The sequence below is a fragment of the Podarcis vaucheri genome (assembly GCF_965113315.1).
Source record: "Podarcis vaucheri genome assembly, chromosome: 14".
Taxonomy (NCBI): Eukaryota; Metazoa; Chordata; class Lepidosauria; order Squamata; family Lacertidae; genus Podarcis; species Podarcis vaucheri.
The window spans coordinates 8,177,467-8,196,473 of NC_138752.1; the positions used below are offsets into that span (position 1 = coordinate 8,177,467).

Sequence of the window (19,007 nt, forward strand, 5' to 3'; positions counted from 1 at the left end):
CATGATATCTGGAGGCTGGCTCCATAGGGGAGCCTTGCAAGCAGAAAGCCTTGCTCTCCAACAACTGGTATTCAGAAGCAATACTGTCTCTGGCAGAGAATAGTTAACTCTGGAGCATGCTTTGCATACACTGGGACCTTCTCAACACTCAGGCCTTGCGGTTTCCTGGTAATGGGTCCAGGGAAATAGGGCAGAACTATTTGTGTATCTGATGCATATTCTCTCTCTTTTTCCTGACACACAGAAAAAGAACTATGAGAGGCTGCAGAAGGCTCTGGACAGTGTCATGTCGATCCGTGAAATGACCCAAGTAGGTGTATTCAAATTTTCTCTGCATCTTGCCCTTCAATGAATGAATGAATCTTTATTCGCGTCAGCCATCGGCCATAGCAACAAAACAACAATACGATATACAAAGAATAGAAATAAAAAGTCAGTTATATAAAATACATTTTAGGGTTTTGAATCAATAGTTAAATAGGGGATCTTATTCTGTTTTCCCCAGCTAAAAACCTTGCAGCCTTTGTTGTGTCACCTGCCCATCTTACTCTGCCAAGAGAAAGGACACTCTGGCAGCGGTTGGGCGACCCGGAATGGACAATAGAAGAGGGGTGATAATCTCATTCCTCAAGTCTTTATAAAGAGTGCAAGCCAAAAGGGCATGCGCCACCAATTTGGTACTGCCATCTCCACAGGGACATAAGCGTTTTTGTGTGGAATCTGTTGGAATCATCCCTCAAGTGCAGCTGACGGCAATACATTCAATCTTGCGAGAGTAAAAGTGCATCTATATTTTAGAATAGGACGCGGGTGGCGCTGTGGGTTAAACCACAGAGCCTAGGACTTGCCGGTCAGAAGGTCGGCGGTTCAAATCCCCGCGACAGGGTGAGTTCCTGTTGCTCGGTCCCTGCTCCTGCCAACCTAGCAGTTCGAAAGCACGTCAAAGTGCAAGTAGATAAATAGGTACCTCTCCAGCAGGAAGGTAAACGCCGTTTCCGTGCACTGCTCTGGTTCTCCAGAAGTGGCTTAGTCATGCTGGCCACATGCTGGCTGTACGCCGGCTCACTCGGCCAGTAAAGCGAGATGAGTGCCGCAACCCCAGAGTCGGTCACGACTGGACCTAATGGTCAGGGGTCCCTTTACCTTTATATTTTAGAATTGCTAGGTTATGCAGATAGGGTGCCAGAGAGTCGCAATGGGAAGGTGGAAAATAGTCATACCATGGGCAAAATTTCCTTATGGTGGCCAAGTTGTTCTGACGCTTGATATCATTTAGGCCTTTTCTTCATCTTGTCTGCCCCTCCCCCTTGTGTCTGAAGTGACTTAAGACCATCACTATGCAGGGATGCTTAAATTACTGCCTGCCCTGATGTTTATCCCAAGAACGCCTAGAAAACCTGACACAAAACATAGAAATCTCTGCCCCAAGCCTGCGTTTGAGTGTGTGAGGTTTTGTAATGGAGCGAAACGGCTTGTCTACTCAGAGTGAAGGCAAGAAACATCACCGTCACTCTGATTTGACTTTGTGATTTGGTTCTGTAGCCAGCTCTGACTTAGCTGTGTCATGCCATGATGCCATCACACTGGCTGTGAATCTTGATTGGCTGGATCATGTAGCAAATGAGAATAAACAAGAAAATGCTGCTGACAAAATGGTATTATGAAGGGGGATGGATGGGAGTGAACCATCAAGAAAATGTAAGGTTTGGAGAAGCCTTTCAAGAGAAAAAGTTGGGTCCTGGAAAAATATCTGCCGACAGAATTTTTTGGTATATTTAAAGCAAGGCAAATGCGTAAAAGAAACTGGGAGTTGGCAAAGACAAAGACAGAGAAAGCATTAAAAAACCCAAACTTCTATGTTCCAGGAAACCAATTTAAAGCCACACACCCCTTCCTATCAGGGCCTTTTAATTAATTATTGGTGTGAATTCCTAGCTCGGGTGAGATGTTCTGTTTGTGATTATAACCAGGGCTGGATTTAGGTTTGATGAGGCCATAAGCTACTGAAGGTAATGGGGCCCTTTTTATGTCCAGCTGTCCTTTGTCAACAACAAATTGCCATTGATTTTTGTGTTGAATATATTCTGTATAGTAATTTATGGACCTAATAGGCATCTAAAGCCATTTGCACGTAACAAATAGGAGCCTACACAACACTAAACACTGTTGCTGTACGTAGGTTTTATTTTATTTGTTTTTATCTTATATTTTGGAAATGTACAGTGGTGCCCCGCAAGACGAATGCCTCGCAAGATGGAAAACTCGCTAGACGAAAGAGTTTTCCGTTTTGGAGGTGCTTCGCAAAACGAATTTCCTATGGGCTTGCTTCTCAAGACGACAATGTCTTGCAAGTTCCTGCTGGTTTTTTTCCTCCCCCCCTTTTCTAAGCCGCTAAGCCGCTTATCAGCTGATCCGATCAGCAGATAAGCCGCTAAAAGCGCTAATAGCGCTAATCCGCTAATCCGTCAATGGGCTTGCTTCGGAAGACGAAAAAACCGCTAGACGAAGAGAATCACAGAACGGATTCTTTTCATCTTGCGAGGCACCACTGTATATCTTTTTTTTTCTTTTAAATTTTTTTGGGGCCCCAAGAGAGTGGGGCCCTAAGCTAAAGCTTGTTTAGCTTATACATAAATCCAGCACTGATGATAACCCTGCTGCTGCAACTGCTCCTGCTGCCCTTTCTCCACAGGGTTCCTACCTGGAGATCAAGAAACAAATGGACAAGTTGGACCCTCTGGCGCATCCTCTCCTGCAATGGTAAAGAAGCAGGGGACACCGCGGACTTGGGCACAGTGCAGCTGGGCGGGAGGCAGGAAGCCAGACACAATCTTAGCGGCATCAAAGCCGGCCACAGTTTTACTGATCACAGCGACAGAGGCTTGGCATAAGCAATGGGCATGTATCTGCTACGGACTGTAGTGGAGAAGGCTGGGCGGGTGCTGCTTTTGTGCTCCCCCAGCAGACCAGGCTACCCAAGTCTTTCCTCTGGTCTGCCTCAGAAGCCCTGCCTCCTAGGAGCCCAGCAGCAAAGCTGATGGGCTTCCAACTCCACCCGGAGCATGCAAAGCTCCTTGCCCAGGGTAGGCGATACCTGATGCTTCCTGAAGACATCTGAAGGCAGCCCTGTTTAGGGAAGCTTTTAATGTTTGATGCATTACTGTATTTTAATATTTCGTTGCAAGCCACCCAGATCCACCAATAATAATAATAATAATAATTCCTGCCCTTTCCCCCACCAGTGGCAGACCCTGGGGTCTCAAGTTTCAGCTGTGCCCTGCGCGACACCAAAATTCTGTGCCCCCTTCCTGCCCCTTGCCTCCTAGTCTACAACATAGTCGTAGTCCCCCTGTGGCGCCCTCTCAGCTTGGCACCCAGTGTGACCAAACTGGTCACGCTCCGCTAAAACCACCCATGCCCCCACCACCATGCCGGGCTGCAACGACTGCCCCCGGAAAGACGGGAAGGGGGAATGTTGTGCAGATATTGCCCAGTGCCAGGGGAAAGAAGAACAGCACATGGTACAGTGAGTGACTGGAGCATAGGTAAGAGCCATAGCGCATTGGCTGGGTCCCAGGTTCAATCCCTGGCATCCCCAGGGAGGGTTAGGAGGGTCCCTTGCCTGGAACACTGGAGAGCTGCTGCCAGATAGTGTAGACAGTATTGAGCTAGGTGGACCCAATGGTCTGGTGGGGCATAAGGCTGCTTCATTGCTTCCTGGTAGATTGTCATCCCCAGTGGCTATGAGATCGAAAGCAAGCCTATTGTTTTTAACTACACCCCATTTTAAAACTTGGCTTTCCAAAATCCCTCCCCACTTTTTGAAATTTTAAAAAAGCAATTCCTATACAGTGGTACCTTGGGTTAAGTACTTAATTCTTTTCAGAGGTCCATTCTTAACCTGAAGCTGTTCTTAACCTGAAGCACCACTTTAGTTAATTGGGCCTCCCGCTGCTGCTGTGCTGCTGGAGCACGATTTCTGTTCTTATCCTGAAGCAAAGTTCTTAACCTGCAGCACTATTTCTGGGTTAGCGGAGTCTGTAACCTGAAGCGTATGTAACCCAAGGTACTACTGTAATTACAATTTTTCAAAAATTAAATAAAAAAGGGTCAGAACTGAAATGGAACTCGTGCAGAATTACAATAGCAAAAAAATGTTTGCACAATTTAAATAATAACAATATTACGGTATGTATATATATATACATATATTTGCTTTCGTAGATTTTCACGGGTACAGGAATGCAGGTTTTGGTGTCTTCGGGTGTCTTCCCGTGTAAGAGTCGGGGTGTCTGTGCGACGTTTCGACGAGGTCTCACTCGTCATCTTCAGGCTGGTGCTTTCGGCTTCTTGTTACTGGAACAGAGCAGAGTTTGGTGTTTGAGTTCCTATAAATACTGTTGAGGGGTGTGGTGTATAGCCTCCAACGTTCTGGGCAGAGAGGAAGTTCCTAGATTAGTGTGCCTTTTCTTCTTTTGTTCCTTAATTACTTGAGGGATATCTTGGGTGATTTCATGAGTGATATTCTGAATATCACTGGGTGGGTCATTAAGTGTAGATTAGTTGCTAAAGCTTTCGTGTCTTGACCTCTTGAGCTTGTGAAGAGTTTTTCTGAGAAGATGGCTGTGCTGCATTTAGTTGTGCTCTGGCTTGGCTTCGTGTATAGGGGCGAGCTATGGTTTTGTGCCTTGTGCCAGCCAGATCTGTGTAGGGATTGCAGGGGGGTGCAGCATCCGGAGGTGCCACTATAGTTTGGCTACTGGATGGAGTCTGTAATATGTCTGTGGAGAGGGTCTGGGTTTGGGTCTGGTGTGGTTGATTGGTGACGGCGTTCTGTGTGCCTCTGGTTCTGGTGTCGGTTTTTGTGGGGAGGGCTAATTTCCAGATGTCTGGCAGGCGGGACGTGTCGTCACGCTTGTTCATGTTGTGAGGGTGTTTCTCTATCTCGATGGCTTCCATGATTATTCTCTTGTGGTGATGTTCCATGTTAAAGAGCAATTTGGAATCTGCAAAATTAATTTCGTGTCCTGTTTCTTTCATGTGTTGGAAAAGAGAGGAAGTTTTTTCTTCTTTTTTGACGGCATTCTTGTGTTCTGCGATACGTGCATTTATTCGTCTGTTTGTTTGTCCAATGTACGTGGCTGGGCAGACTTTGCAGGGTATTTCATAGACCCCTTGGTTTTCCAGCTGGATTTTGTCTTTTGGGTTTCTGAGGATATTGGCTATTTTTTGGTTGGTGCAGAAGGCTGTTTTGATATTGTGTTTATGGAGGATTTTGCTGATTTTGTCTGTAGTGCCCTTGATATAAGGAAGGAGGGCCATGCCATTGTTTTCTTCTGTGTCTTGGTTTTTGGGGGGTGTTTCTTTTTGGATTAGCTTCGTAACCCTGTTTTTCTGGTATCCATTGGCAATTAACACATTTGAGAGATTCTGTAACTCAGTTGTCAAGTGGTCTTTGTCAGCCAGGCGTTTGGTTCTGGAGATGAGAGTCTTGGCTACGGAGTTTATTTGTGCAGGGTGGTGGTGTGATTGTGCATGTAAGTAGCGGTTGGTGTGTGTTTTTTTCCGGTAGATAGTGTGTCCTAGGGAGCCATCAGGTTTTTTGTAGATTAGGACGTCAAGAAAGGGGAGTTGGTTGTTGTCTTCTATTTCCATAGTGAATTGTATTTTGGGGTGTAGGCTGTTGAGATGTGTGAGGAAGCTATCTAGTTTTTCTTTCCCGTGTGGCCAAATTACAAAGGTGTCGTCAACATATCTGAGCCAAAGTTTGGGTTTGTGTTCTGACTTGTCTAAAGCATTGGTTTCAAAGTGTTCCATGTACAAATTTGCGATGACCGGTGAGAACATATACATATATATATATATATATATACATATATACATGTTTTGGTGTCTTCGGGTGTCTTCCCGTGTAAGAGTCGGGGTGTCTGTGCGACGTTTCGACGAGGTCTCACTCGTCATCTTCAGGCTGGTGCTTTCGGCTTCTTGTTACTGGAACAGAGCAGAATCTGGTGTTTGAGTTCCTATAAATACTGTTGAGGGGTGTGGTGTATAGCCTCCAACGTTCTGGGCAGAGAGGAAGTTCCTAGATTAGTGTGCCTTTTCTTCTTTTGTTCCTTAATTACTTGAGGGATATCTTGAGTGATTTCATGAGTGATATTCTGAATACCACTGGGTGGGTCATTAAGTGTAGATTAGTTGCTAAAGCTTTTGTGTCTTGACCTCTTGAGCTTGTGAAGAGTTTTTCTGAGAAGATGGCTGTGCTGCATTTAGTTGTGCTCTGGCTTGGCTTCGTGTATAGGGGCGAGCTGTGGTTTTGTGCCTTGTGCCAGCCAGATCTGTGTAGGGATTGCAGGGGGGTGCAGCATCCGGAGGTGCCACTATAGTTTGGCTACTGGATGGAGTCTGTAATATGTCTGTGGAGAGGGTCTGGGTTTGGGTCTGGTGTGGTTGATTGGTGACGGCGTTCTGTGTGCCTCTGGTTCTGGTGTCGGTTTTTGTGGGGAGGGCTAATTTCCAGATGTCTGGCAGGCGGGACGTGTCGTCACGCTTGTTCATGTTGTGAGGGTGTTTCTCTATCTCGATGGCTTCCATGATTATTCTCTTGTGGTGATGTTCCATGTTAAAGAGCAATTTGGAATCTGCAAAATTAATTTCGTGTCCTGTTTCTTTTAAGATATCCCTCAAGTAATTAAGGAACAAAAGAAGAAAAGGCACACTAATCTAGGAACTTCCTCTCTGCCCAGAACGTTGGAGGCTATACACCACACCCCTCAACAGTATTTATAGGAACTCAAACACCAGATTCTGCTCTGTTCCAGTAACAAGAAGCCGAAAGCACCAGCCTGAAGATGACGAGTGAGACCTCGTCGAAACGTCGCACAGACACCCCGACTCTTACACGGGAAGACACCCGAAGACACCAAAACCTGCATTCCTGTACCCGTGAAAATCTACGAAAGCACATATATACATGTATATATATATATATATATTCCTCTCTGCCCAGAACGTTGGAGGCCATACACCACACCCCTCAACAGTATTTATAGGAACTCAAACACCAGATTCTGCTCTGTTCCAGTAACAAGAAGCCGAAAGCACCAGCCTGAAGATGACGAGTGAGACCTCGTCGAAACGTCGCACAGACACCCCGACTCTTACACGGGAAGACACCCGAAGACACCAAAACCTGCATTCCTGTACCCGTGAAAATCTACGAAAGCATATATATATATATATATTGTTGTTGTTTAGTCGTTTAGTCGTGTCCGACTCTTCGTGACCCCATGGACCAGAGCACGCCAGGCACTTCTGTCCTCCACTGCCTCCCGCAGTTTGATCAAGCTCATGCTAGTAGCTTCAAGAACACCATCCAACCATCTCATTCTCTGTCGTCCCCTTCTCCTTGTGCCCTCCATCTTTCCCAACATCAGGGTCTTTTCCAGGGAGTCTTCTCTTCTCATGAGGTGGCCAAAGTATTGGAGCCTCAGCTTCACGATCTGTCCTTCCAGTGAGCACTCAGGGCTGATTTCCTTCAGAATGGAGAGGTTGGATCTTCTTGCAGTCCATGGGACTCTCAAGAGTCTCCTCCAGCACCATAATTCAAAAGCATCAATTCTTCGGCGATCAGCCTTCTTTATGGTCCAGCTCTCACTTCCATACATCACTACTGGGAAAACCATGGCTTTTACTATACGGACCTTTGTTGGCAAGGTGATGTCTCTGCTTTTTAAGATGTTGTCTAGGTTTGCCATCGCCTTTCTCCCAAGGAGCAGGCGTCTTTTAATTTCGTGACTGCTGTCACCATCTGCACTGATCATGGAGCCCAAGAAAGTAAAATCTCTCACTGCCTCCATTTCTTCCCCATCTATTTGCCAGGAGGTGATGGGCCCAGTGGCCATGATCTTCGTTTTTTTGATGTTGAGCTTCAGACCATATTTTGCGCTCTCCTCTTTCACCCTCATTAAAAGGTTCTTTAATTCCTCTTCACTTTCTGCCATCAAGGTTGTGTCATCTGCATATCTGAGGTTGTTGATATTTCTTCCGGCAATCTTAAATCCGGCTTGGGATTCATCCAGCCCAGCCTTTCGCATGATGAATTCTGCATATAAGTTAAATAAGCAGGGAGACAATATACAGCCTTGCCGTACTCCTTTCCCAATTTGGAACCAATCAGTTGTTCCATATCCAGTTCTAACTGTAGCTTCTTGTCCCACATAGAGATTTCGCAGGAGACAGATGAGGTGATCAGGCACTCCCATTTCTTTAAGAACTTGCCATAGTTTGCTGTGGTCAACACAGTCAAAGGCTTTTGCATAGTCAATGAAGCAGAAGTAGATGTCTTTCTGGAACTCTCTAGCTTTCTCCATAATCCAGCGCATGTTTGCAATTTGGTCTCTGGTTCCTCTGCCTCTTCTAAATCCAGCTTGCACTTCTGGGAGTTCTCGGTCCACATACTGCTTGAGCCTTCCTTGTAGAATTTTAAGCATAACCTTGCTAGCATGTGAAATGAGTGAAATTGTGCGGTAGTTGGAGCATTCTTTGGCACTGCCTTTCTTTGGGATTGGAATGTAGACTGATCTTCTCCAATCCTCTGGCCACTGCTGAGTTTTCCAAACTTGCTGGCATATTGAGTGTAGCACCTTAACAGCATCATCTTTTAAAATTTTAAACAGTTCAGCTGGAATACCATCACTTCCACTGGCCTTGTTATTTGCAGTGCTTTCTAAGGCCCATTTGACTTCACTCTCCAGGATGTCTGGCTCAAGGTCAGCAACCACACTACCTGGGGTGTACGAGACATCCATATCTTTCTGGTATAATTCCTCTGTGTATTCTTGCCACCTCTTCTTGATGTCTTCTGCTTCAGTTAGATCTTTACCACTTTTGTCCTTTATTATGGTAATCTTTGTACGAAATGTTCCTTTCATATTTCCGATTTTCTTGAACAGATCTCTGGTTCTTCCCATTCTGTTGCTTTCCTCTATTTCTTTGCATTGCTCGTTTTATATATGCAGGTTTTGGTGTCTTCGGGTGTCTTCCCGTGTAAGAGTCGGGGTGTCTGTGCGACGTTTCGACGAGGTCTCACTCGTCATCTTCAGGCTGGTGCTTTCGGCTTCTTGTTACTGGAACAGAGCAGAATCTGGTGTTTGAGTTCCTATAAATACTGTTGAGGGGTGTGGTGTATAGCCTCCAACGTTCTGGGCAGAGAGGAAGTTCCTAGATTAGTGTGCCTCTTCTTCTTTTGTTCCTTAATTACTTGAGGGATATCTTGAGTGATTTCATGAGTGATATTCTGAATACCACTGGGTGGGTCATTAAGTGTAGATTAGTTGCTAAAGCTTTTGTGTCTTGACCTCTTGAGCTTGTGAAGAGTTTTTCTGAGAAGATGGCTGTGCTGCATTTAGTTGTGCTCTGGCTTGGCTTCGTGTATAGGGGCGAGCTGTGGTTTTGTGCCTTGTGCCAGCCAGATCTGTGTAGGGATTGCAGGGGGGTGCAGCATCCGGAGGTGCCACTATAGTTTGGCTACTGGATGGAGTCTGTAATATGTCTGTGGAGAGGGTCTGGGTTTGGGTCTGGTGTGGTTGATTGGTGACGGCGTTCTGTGTGCCTCTGGTTCTGGTGTCGGTTTTTGTGGGGAGGGCTAATTTCCAGATGTCTGGCAGGCGGGACGTGTCGTCACGCTTGTTCATGTTGTGAGGGTGTTTCTCTATCTCGATGGCTTCCATGATTATTCTCTTGTGGTGATGTTCCATGTTAAAGAGCAATTTGGAATCTGCAAAATTAATTTCGTGTCCTGTTTCTTTCATGTGTTGGAAAAGAGAGGAAGTTTTTTCTTCTTTTTTGACGGCATTCTTGTGTTCTGCGATACGTGCATTTATTCGTCTGTTTGTTTGTCCAATGTACGTGGCTGGGCAGACTTTGCAGGGTATTTCATAGACCCCTTGGTTTTCCAGCTGGATTTTGTCTTTTGGGTTTCTGAGGATATTGGCTATTTTTTGGTTGGTGCAGAAGGCTGTTTTGATATTGTGTTTATGGAGGATTTTGCTGATTTTGTCTGTAGTGCCCTTGATATAAGGAAGGAGGGCCATGCCATTGTTTTCTTCTGTGTCTTGGTTTTTGGGGGGTGTTTCTTTTTGGATTAGCTTCGTAACCCTGTTTTTCTGGTATCCATTGGCGATTAACACATTTGAGAGATTCTGTAACTCAGTTGTCAAGTGGTCTTTGTCAGCCAGGCGTTTGGTTCTGGAGATGAGAGTCTTGGCTACGGAGTTTATTTGTGCAGGGTGGTGGTGTGATTGTGCATGTAAGTAGCGGTTGGTGTGTGTTTTTTTCTGGTAGATAGTGTGTCCTAGGGAGCCATCAGGTTTTTTGTAGATTAGGACGTCAAGAAAGGGGAGTTGGTTGTTGTCTTCTATTTCCATAGTGAATTGTATTTTGGGGTGTAGGCTGTTGAGATGTGTGAGGAAGCTATCTAGTTTTTCTTTCCCGTGTGGCCAAATTACAAAGGTGTCGTCAACATATCTGAGCCAAAGTTTGGGTTTGTGTTCTGACTTGTCTAAAGCATTGGTTTCAAAGTGTTCCATGTACAAATTTGCGATGACCGGTGAGAGGGGTGATCCCATAGGTGCTCCTTCTATCTGTTTGTATCTTTGTCCATTGTGGATGAAGTACGTGTTGGTTAGGCAGTGGTTGGTCAGGTCCAGGATGTATTTGGGGGGGTTGTATTTGTTTTGAATGGCTGTCAAGGCTTCATTAATGGGCACTTGAGTGAAGAGAGATACTACATCGAAGCTCACAAGTAGGTCATCGGGATGTAGGTATTGCTTCTTTATTGTTTCTATGAACTGGAAGGAGTTAGTAACGTGTGAAGCGATGGATTCTGCATAGGGCTGAAGTTGACTATTGGTCTGAGTGGTGTTCCTTCTTTGTGTATCTTGGGGAGACCCAAGATACACAAAGAAGGAACACCACTCAGACCAATAGTCAGCTCCATAGGCTCACCTCTACAAAATCTCGCTAAATTTCTCGCTAAGCAACTTCAGCCCTATGCAGAATCCATCGCTTCACACGTTACTAACTCCTTCCAGTTCATAGAAACAATAAAGAAGCAATACCTACATCGCGACACCAAAACCTGCATTCCTGTACCCGTGAAAATCTACGAAAGCATATATATATATATATATATATATATATATATATATGCAGGTTTTGGTGTCTTCGGGTGTCTTCCCGTGTAAGAGTCGGGGTGTCTGTGCGACGTTTCGACGAGGTCTCACTCGTCATCTTCAGGCTGGTGCTTTCGGCTTCTTGTTACTGGAACAGAGCAGAATCTGGTGTTTGAGTTCCTATAAATACTGTTGAGGGGTGTGGTGTATAGCCTCCAACGTTCTGGGCAGAGAGGAAGTTCCTAGATTAGTGTGCCTTTTCTTCTTTTGTTCCTTAATTACTTGAGGGATATCTTGGGTGATTTCATGAGTGATATTCAGAATATCACTGGGTGGGTCATTAAGTGTAGATTAGTTGCTAAAGCTTTCGTGTCTTGACCTCTTGAGCTTGTGAAGAGTTTTTCTGAGAAGATGGCTGTGCTGCATTTAGTTGTGCTCTGGCTTGGCTTCGTGTATAGGGGCGAGCTATGGTTTTGTGCCTTGTGCCAGCCAGATCTGTGTAGGGATTGCAGGGGGGTGCAGCATCCGGAGGTGCCACTATAGTTTGGCTACTGGATGGAGTCTGTAATATGTCTGTGGAGAGGGTCTGGGTTTGGGTCTGGTGTGGTTGATTGGTGACGGCGTTCTGTGTGCCTCTGGTTCTGGTGTCGGTTTTTGTGGGGAGGGCTAATTTCCAGATGTCTGGCAGGCGGGACGTGTCGTCACGCTTGTTCATGTTGTGAGGGTGTTTCTCTATCTCGATGGCTTCCATGATTATTCTCTTGTGGTGATGTTCCATGTTAAAGAGCAATTTGGAATCTGCAAAATTAATTTCATGTCCTGTTTCTTTCATGTGTTGGAAAAGAGAGGAAGTTTTTTCTTCTTTTTTGACGGCATTCTTGTGTTCTGCGATACGTGCATTTATTCGTCTGTTTGTTTGTCCAATGTACGTGGCTGGGCAGACTTTGCAGGGTATTTCATAGACCCCTTGGTTTTCCAGCTGGATTTTGTCTTTTGGGTTTCTGAGGATATTGGCTATTTTTTGGTTGGTGCAGAAGGCTGTTTTGATATTGTGTTTATGGAGGATTTTGCTGATTTTGTCTGTAGTGCCCTTGATATAAGGAAGGAGGGCCATGCCATTGTTTTCTTCTGTGTCTTGGTTTTTGGGGGGTGTTTCTTTTTGGATTAGCTTCGTAACCCTGTTTTTCTGGTATCCATTGGCGATTAACACATTTGAGAGATTCTGTAACTCAGTTGTCAAGTGGTCTTTGTCAGCCAGGCGTTTGGTTCTGGAGATGAGAGTCTTGGCTACGGAGTTTATTTGTGCAGGGTGGTGGTGTGATTGTGCATGTAAGTAGCGGTTGGTGTGTGTTTTTTTCCGGTAGATAGTGTGTCCTAGGGAGCCATCAGGTTTTTTGTAGATTAGGACGTCAAGAAAGGGGAGTTGGTTGTTGTCTTCTATTTCCATAGTGAATTGTATTTTGGGGTGTAGGCTGTTGAGATGTGTGAGGAAGCTATCTAGTTTTTCTTTCCCGTGTGGCCAAATTACAAAGGTGTCGTCAACATATCTGAGCCAAAGTTTGGGTTTGTGTTCTGACTTGTCTAAAGCATTGGTTTCAAAGTGTTCCATGTACAAATTTGCGATGACCGGTGAGAGGGGTGATCCCATAGGTGCTCCTTCTATCTGTTTGTATCTTTGTCCATTGTGGATGAAGTACGTGTTGGTTAGGCAGTGGTTGGTCAGGTCCAGGATGTATTTGGGGGGGTTGTATTTGTTTTGAATGGCTGTCAAGGCTTCATTAATGGGCACTTGAGTGAAGAGAGATACAGCATCGAAGCTCACAAGTAGGTCATCGGGATGTAGGTATTGCTTCTTTATTGTTTCTATGAACTGGAAGGAGTTAGTAACGTGTGAAGCGATGGATTCTGCATAGGGCTGAAGTTGCTTAGCGAGAAATTTAGCGAGATTTTGTAGAGGTGAGCCTATGGAGCTGACTATTGGTCTGAGTGGTGTTCCTTCTTTGTGTATCTTGGGGAGACCGTAGAGTTTGGGGCATCTGGATGATTTTTCTCTGGGGATGATTCTTAGCTGGATTTCTTCACTGATAGGAGAGGCTTTTATTTTGGATTTGGTGGTTTTTTCCAGATAGGTGGTGGGATCTGTTTTTATAGGTTGGTAGGTAGGGTCTTGGAGTAGATTTGATAGTTTTGCTTGGTAGTCCGATGTGTTCATCACAACAGTGGCGTTGCCTTTGTCTGCTGGGAGAATGATTATGTTGTTGTCTTTCCTCAGGTTGGTGAGTGCTTTCTGTTCTTCTTTGTGTAAATTGCTTCTGGGTGGTTTGCTGGAGCAGAGGATGTTGGTGACTTCAAGTCTGATTTTATTGGCTTCATCTGGGTCGATTTTGGTCAGGCTAGCTTCGACTCCGCATATGATGTTTTCCGTGGGGATGCGTCTCGGGGCGACTGCAAAGTTGAAACCTTTGGAGAGTACTTTGGTTTCAGTTGGGGTGAGGATCCTGTCTGATATGTTATGTACTGTTTGTTTCATGGGTTGTTGTGGAGGGTGGCTGGGCTTCTGGCGTTTCTCTAGTTTGTAGAGTTTGTTGGTGTGTCTGTCTGTCTTATGTGAGGTCTCAGTTTCAGCTCTCCAGACGGCTAGTTGTTTGCATTTGTCCCAGAGTGCAGGGTGGATTTTGTTACATAGTTTGAGGTGAAGAGTGAGCAGATCTTTGTTGGTTTGGTTTAGTAGGTATCTTTTCTTATGTATTTCGTTTCTGATTAGGGATAGTTCAGTTCGTTTCAGGATCCTTTCGGTAGCTGGGGTTTTAGAGTGGAATTTATATATATTTCCCACCCATCTGGCTGGGTTTCCCCAGCCACTTTGGGCGACTTCCAACAAAATATTAAAAATACAATAAAACACCAGACATTAAAAACTTCCTTGAACAGGGCTGCCTTCAAATGTCTTCCAAAAGTCAGATAGTTGTTTATTTCCTAGACATCTGATGGGAGGGCGTTCCACAGGGCGGGCTCCACTGCCTTGCATTCTGTTTCAAAAGGGATAGAAGTGCAGGAATGGATAGCAAATGGAGAATAGACTTTGGTCCCCAACGGCTATGAGATCCTAAGCAGGATTGCTTGGAGTTACAGCTCAGAAAATCTTGACCTCTGGGGTCCAGAGGAATGCCCTAGATTGCAAAGTCCTGCAATCTCCGTCCTGAGATCACCTAGTTCTAATGGGTTTCACAGCTCCAGATTGCATTGTTGCCTGCTTGGGAGGTCTTTCTGCCTAACTGCCATCACGCCATGGGCCTCCCCAGATGTGGATGTGCTGATAGGTTGCTCCACTGGAGCGCATGGCATGAAGCTGCGCAAGTGGCAAGGGCTGCGGTCTTCTCATCTGGCCTTCAGATTGACCAATGGCAGAGTCAGCATTCTTTTGCCGGCGTACTAACAGGTTCTGTGTCGTCCCTAGGATAATCTCCAGCAACAGGTCTCACATCGTCAAGCTACCTCTCAGCAGGGTAAGTGAGCACTCCTGCGTTCAGCCGGTGTGACAAGGTGTGACAATTGTGGGGAGGGGCCATAGCTCAGGAGCACATACAAGACTTACCATATTTTTTGCTCCATAAGACACACTTTTTTCTTCCTAAAAAATAAGGGGAAATGTAATAAAGGAGTCTGCCTGGGAGGGGGGAGGTAAAGACAGCAAACTTGCAAGGAGAGGAGACAGGAAGACGAAATCAACGAGGAGAGAAATTAGAAGAAAAGGAGGAGCAAAAAACTGCTCCATCTAAGGAAAAGACACTAAGGCAAACAAGAGGGAAGGGAGTGTTGAAAGGAAGCGGCTGATCGGTGGGATCGGGAGAGAGATAAGGGGGTTGCCTGGGAGGGGCGAGGTAAAAGCTCATGGCTCCTCAGGATTTTTACATTGGGTCACCCCAAATTCACCATCAGATCACATAGCATGTCCATGGCTACAGCCTGCACCAAAAAAATCACGCATCCACTGTTGCCTGGGGCTGCAATGGTGCAAAAATGTGGTTACAAAGCACGGATCCACATGGATCCTCAGGATTTTTGCATTGGGCGACCCCAAACTCACAGTCAAATCACATGTCTGTGGCCACAGCATGAACCACAAAAATCTTACATCCACTGTTTCGTTCAGAATATATTTTTTTCCTTGTTTTCCTCCTCTAAAAACTAGGTGCGTCTTATGGTCAGGTGCATCTTATGGAGTGAAAAATACAGTAATCTCTAGGATAGCTCAGTTGGTTAGAGTGGGTTGCCAATAACACCAAGGTTGCCGGTTTGATCCCCGTATGGGACAGCTGCATATTTTTGGGTTGGACCAGGTGATTCTCAGTGTCCCTTCCGACTTGGCTCCCCTCACCAGGGAAGGAGGGTGTTCAGCGACTTCTCTCTCCCCTCAACTCCCACCCAGTCCAGTAACTTCCCCCTTCAAAGGGGCTGAGGGGGCAGCTGCTCCTGTGCTAACTGACTGGGTGCCTCAGCCTCTTCTGTCCCTTTGGGATGACAGTTTTGAGCGGGAGAAGCGCTGTCTCAGCTCTCACGGTCACTGCCACAGTCGCCGGCCATGCTCTCCCCCCCCCACCCCGGTTTTATGTAAGTGCAAAGTCGGGAGGACAGAATGAGAGAGACACAAAATGAATCGGTCGGCCAGATCCGCCCTGTGAGTCTGTTCTGGCTCTGCTTCACCCGTTATAATTCTTCCCGCCTACCGCTCCCCAGTTTTGTTCTGTCCCCACCCTGAGCCTAACTGGCAGCTGGTGCTGTTATGGGCCCTTGCTTAGATGCACAAGCCCAGCTCCCATTCCTTCTGCCTCGCGGTTGGCTAGTGGAGTCCGCCTTCTGCTGTCCCAGCCGTGGGGGCTGCCAAAGCGATTTCTGAGGTGCAGCTCAGCTGCTTCAAGGCCTTGGGACAAGTGAAGAGTGGAAATGTTGTGCCCTAAGAATTTTGCACCCAGGGGAACTGGCCCTGTGCAGTGGCGAAGCTGCATGCTCCACTACCGGTGGCGGAGAGCAGGTGGGGGCATGGCTGGCACCCCCTAGGAGCGTGGCGCACATCCCGGGGGTGTGGCAAGCCACCTGTGAGGGCATGGTGCGCCACCGGCAGGGGCGTGATGCGGGTTCTGGGGGTGTGGCGAGACACTTGTGGGGGCGTGACGCCCGGCGTGTGTGTGTGTGTGTGTGTGTGTGTGCACAACACGTGTCTGGGGGGCCCCACCGTGATGGAACCCTACCGGAATAGTGGTGCCGGGGGCGGTCTGCTCCCTCCGCACCCCCGTTCCTCTGCCAGTGCCCCGTGCCCCCACCCACCCATGATACGCCACTGCCTGGGTGCCCTGTGTAATTAGCAGACGGTCAGGGTGTGAAGGCAAGCTTTCTAAGTTATGGGGCATTTTAAAATGGAAATAATAATAGGGAAAGGCAGGCAGTTGGTTCTGGAGGGGGAGGAATAAACTTCCTTGCATGATGGCCCTCTCTCTCTCTCTCTCTCTCTCTCTCTCTCTCTCTCTCTTTCTCTTTCTCTCTCTCCTGTTTTTGTTCCTTCTCCTGGCTGCCCCTCTCCGTTTCCTGTGGGTCTGTTTCCCTTGGTAGCAGCTGAAATTTATGCACACCTCTCACCAGTTCCTCCTCCTGAGCAGCCCCCCTGCCAAGGAAGCCCGCTTCCGAACAGCCAAGAAGCTCTATGGCAGCACTTTTGCCTTCCAGTAAGTTTGGACACCCCACTGTTTTGTTTTATTTCCCTCAGGCTAAAAGCTTGTCGTTCCTTGAAATAGCGTTTCTTGGCCTTTGTCCTGCTTCTCTTCAAAATCACTGCTGGAACCGTTAAAAATAATATATGCTGAAAGGGAATTATAACACTTATAAGCGGAAAGTGTAAAAATAAGTTGCAGTGTGGCATGTTCATGGCTGGTCAGCCCTTTCTCAGGATATTCTGTTCCTTCCCCACCCCCAGATTCTCATTTTCTCTCTCCAGATACTCAGCATTCTGTGGCCACTGCCCAAAGCCTCATCTCCGGGGTGGGGGGTTGGATGGGTTTGCCCTTTGCTTTGGCCATAAGGAATTTTAGTATCAAGCTCAAGGTTCCCCTAGACTTGCAGATATTTCCCTCTTGCACATGAACGCATAAAGATTCATCCCAAGAGATCAAGTCTGCTATTGGCCTTTGTCAACCTGGTGTCTTCCAGATGTTGACAGACAACAACTTTCATCAGCCTCAGCCAACATGGCCAATAGTCAGGGACGAGAGTTGTTGTTAAAATCACCTGGGAGGCATCAAGTTAGGGAAGGTGGGTCTCTGGGATTATATTGAATATCCACCCTTTTCTTCAACAAGGGACTCTAGGTTGTCCTTGGGGTCCTTAGATGGTCTCTCATCCAGGTACTTACTAGCCCCAGGCCTCCTTAGCTGCACAATGTTCTTCCAGGCAATGTCGTTATCTGCTGCCCATTGCCCCTGTTCTGAAAGACACCCTGTGATTTCATTCTGCTGCTTTCCAGCATGAAATTTGCTGGGGGTTTGCACGAGTGCAATTGCACAGACTCCGCATTTTGGAAGGGAAAGTGAAAATATTACAGATTTGAAGAGGATAAAGTGTGTTCAAAGTTTAAGGGCTGTCTCCAGCATTCTCCCTCCCTAGCGCAAGGGTTTCCCTCTCCACTTGTGGAAACCTGTTGTCACACAGACTATTGTACGACAGAGTTACCAGAGACCTATTTATGCATTCCCTTAGGCAACAGTGTTCATCTGATACAAAACATTTTGCCAGTGGAAAAAGGATTCTGCTCAGTGGCTTTTAACTTAGTGCTGCGCGGAACCAATCCTAGGCACCTTGAATAAAATAGCAAACTCCTTTATTGCTTGCATAGCTGAGTTTCTATCCCACCCCCAGCTCCAAATTTGAATAGTTTTTTTTAAAAAAAAATAAAGATATGGTCTGGATATAAAGGTGTCCAGAGACAGGGGACATTCCTGTGATGCACAAGCTCTAGGGAATGGAATAAACGTGCCACCATTTTAAATCTTTTTTTATTGTGTGTGCTGGCCTAGGGCAAGGCCAAGTGCTGGTGAACTGAACCATTTTTCTCCCCCTGCAGTGGCTCTCACATTGAGAACTGGCACTCCATTCTGCGCAACGGGCTGGTCAATGCATCCTACACCAAACTGCAGGTAAGCGACTTCCACAGACCCCTGCTACTCCCCATAGCTAGAACAGCCCCAAGCAGTGGAGCCACCCCAGCAACCTTCGTCATCCCTCAACCAGCCCCCACCTGTCTGGTATTTTCCTTACAATCTGTCCCAGAGGTGGCCATGACAGTGAGTTTCCTCCTCCTCCTTTGCCTCAGTGTCCCCTCCTTCTACAACTCTGCGAGGAGGAGGATGGGGGTCAACACTAGGATTTGTTGGCTCCTCCTGCCATTGGCTCTGGCTCCACCTCTTCTTGGGCAGGTCCGGCCCACCCAGGAGGCAGGCTGAGGCAACCGCCTCGGGCAGCAGAACCAAAGATGCAGCACCCCTGCAGGCGTCCCGCCCCGCTGCCTCTGCCACCGAAATCTAGCAAGAGCTCATGCTCCCCATGAGATCTTGCGAGGGCTCTGCTAGTTCTCATGTGATCTCACATGACCTAGAGGACAGGGGCTTTGGCAGTGGGCCAGGGCCTTCCCATTTTCACTTCCGGCAGCGAAACGAGATGGGCTGCCCCTGTCCAAAGGGCACAAACTGCCACTTGATCGGCCTGGGGGGCATAGCACACCTTGGTTACAGTCCTCCCTCCCTGTACTGCTCAGGCAGATCCCAAGACTCTGATCCACTCAGTGGG

At 46.8% G+C, this 19,007-nt stretch overlaps 1 protein-coding gene across 5 annotated transcripts in view; it reads left to right on the forward strand.

The window, feature by feature from the left end:
• Positions 1-19,007, forward strand: part of PARP6 (poly(ADP-ribose) polymerase family member 6) — a 61,753-nt gene that overhangs the window by 36,587 nt on the left and 6,159 nt on the right. For 3 of the 5 annotated variants that reach the window (XR_014213411.1, XM_082198521.1, XM_082198523.1), the window contains exons 14-18: positions 245-310; positions 2,693-2,760; positions 14,632-14,680; positions 16,782-16,894; positions 18,286-18,358. Coding sequence is in view for 4 of the 5 variants with exons in the window: in XM_082198521.1 (XP_082054647.1) it covers positions 245-310; positions 2,693-2,760; positions 14,632-14,680; positions 16,782-16,894; positions 18,286-18,358 (369 nt within the window). In the remaining variant the exon portion in view is untranslated. The remainder of the gene's footprint in view (positions 1-244; positions 311-2,692; positions 2,761-14,631; positions 14,681-16,781; positions 16,895-18,285; positions 18,359-19,007) is intronic. The other 2 variants (XM_082198522.1, XM_082198524.1) reach the window with 1 other exon arrangement.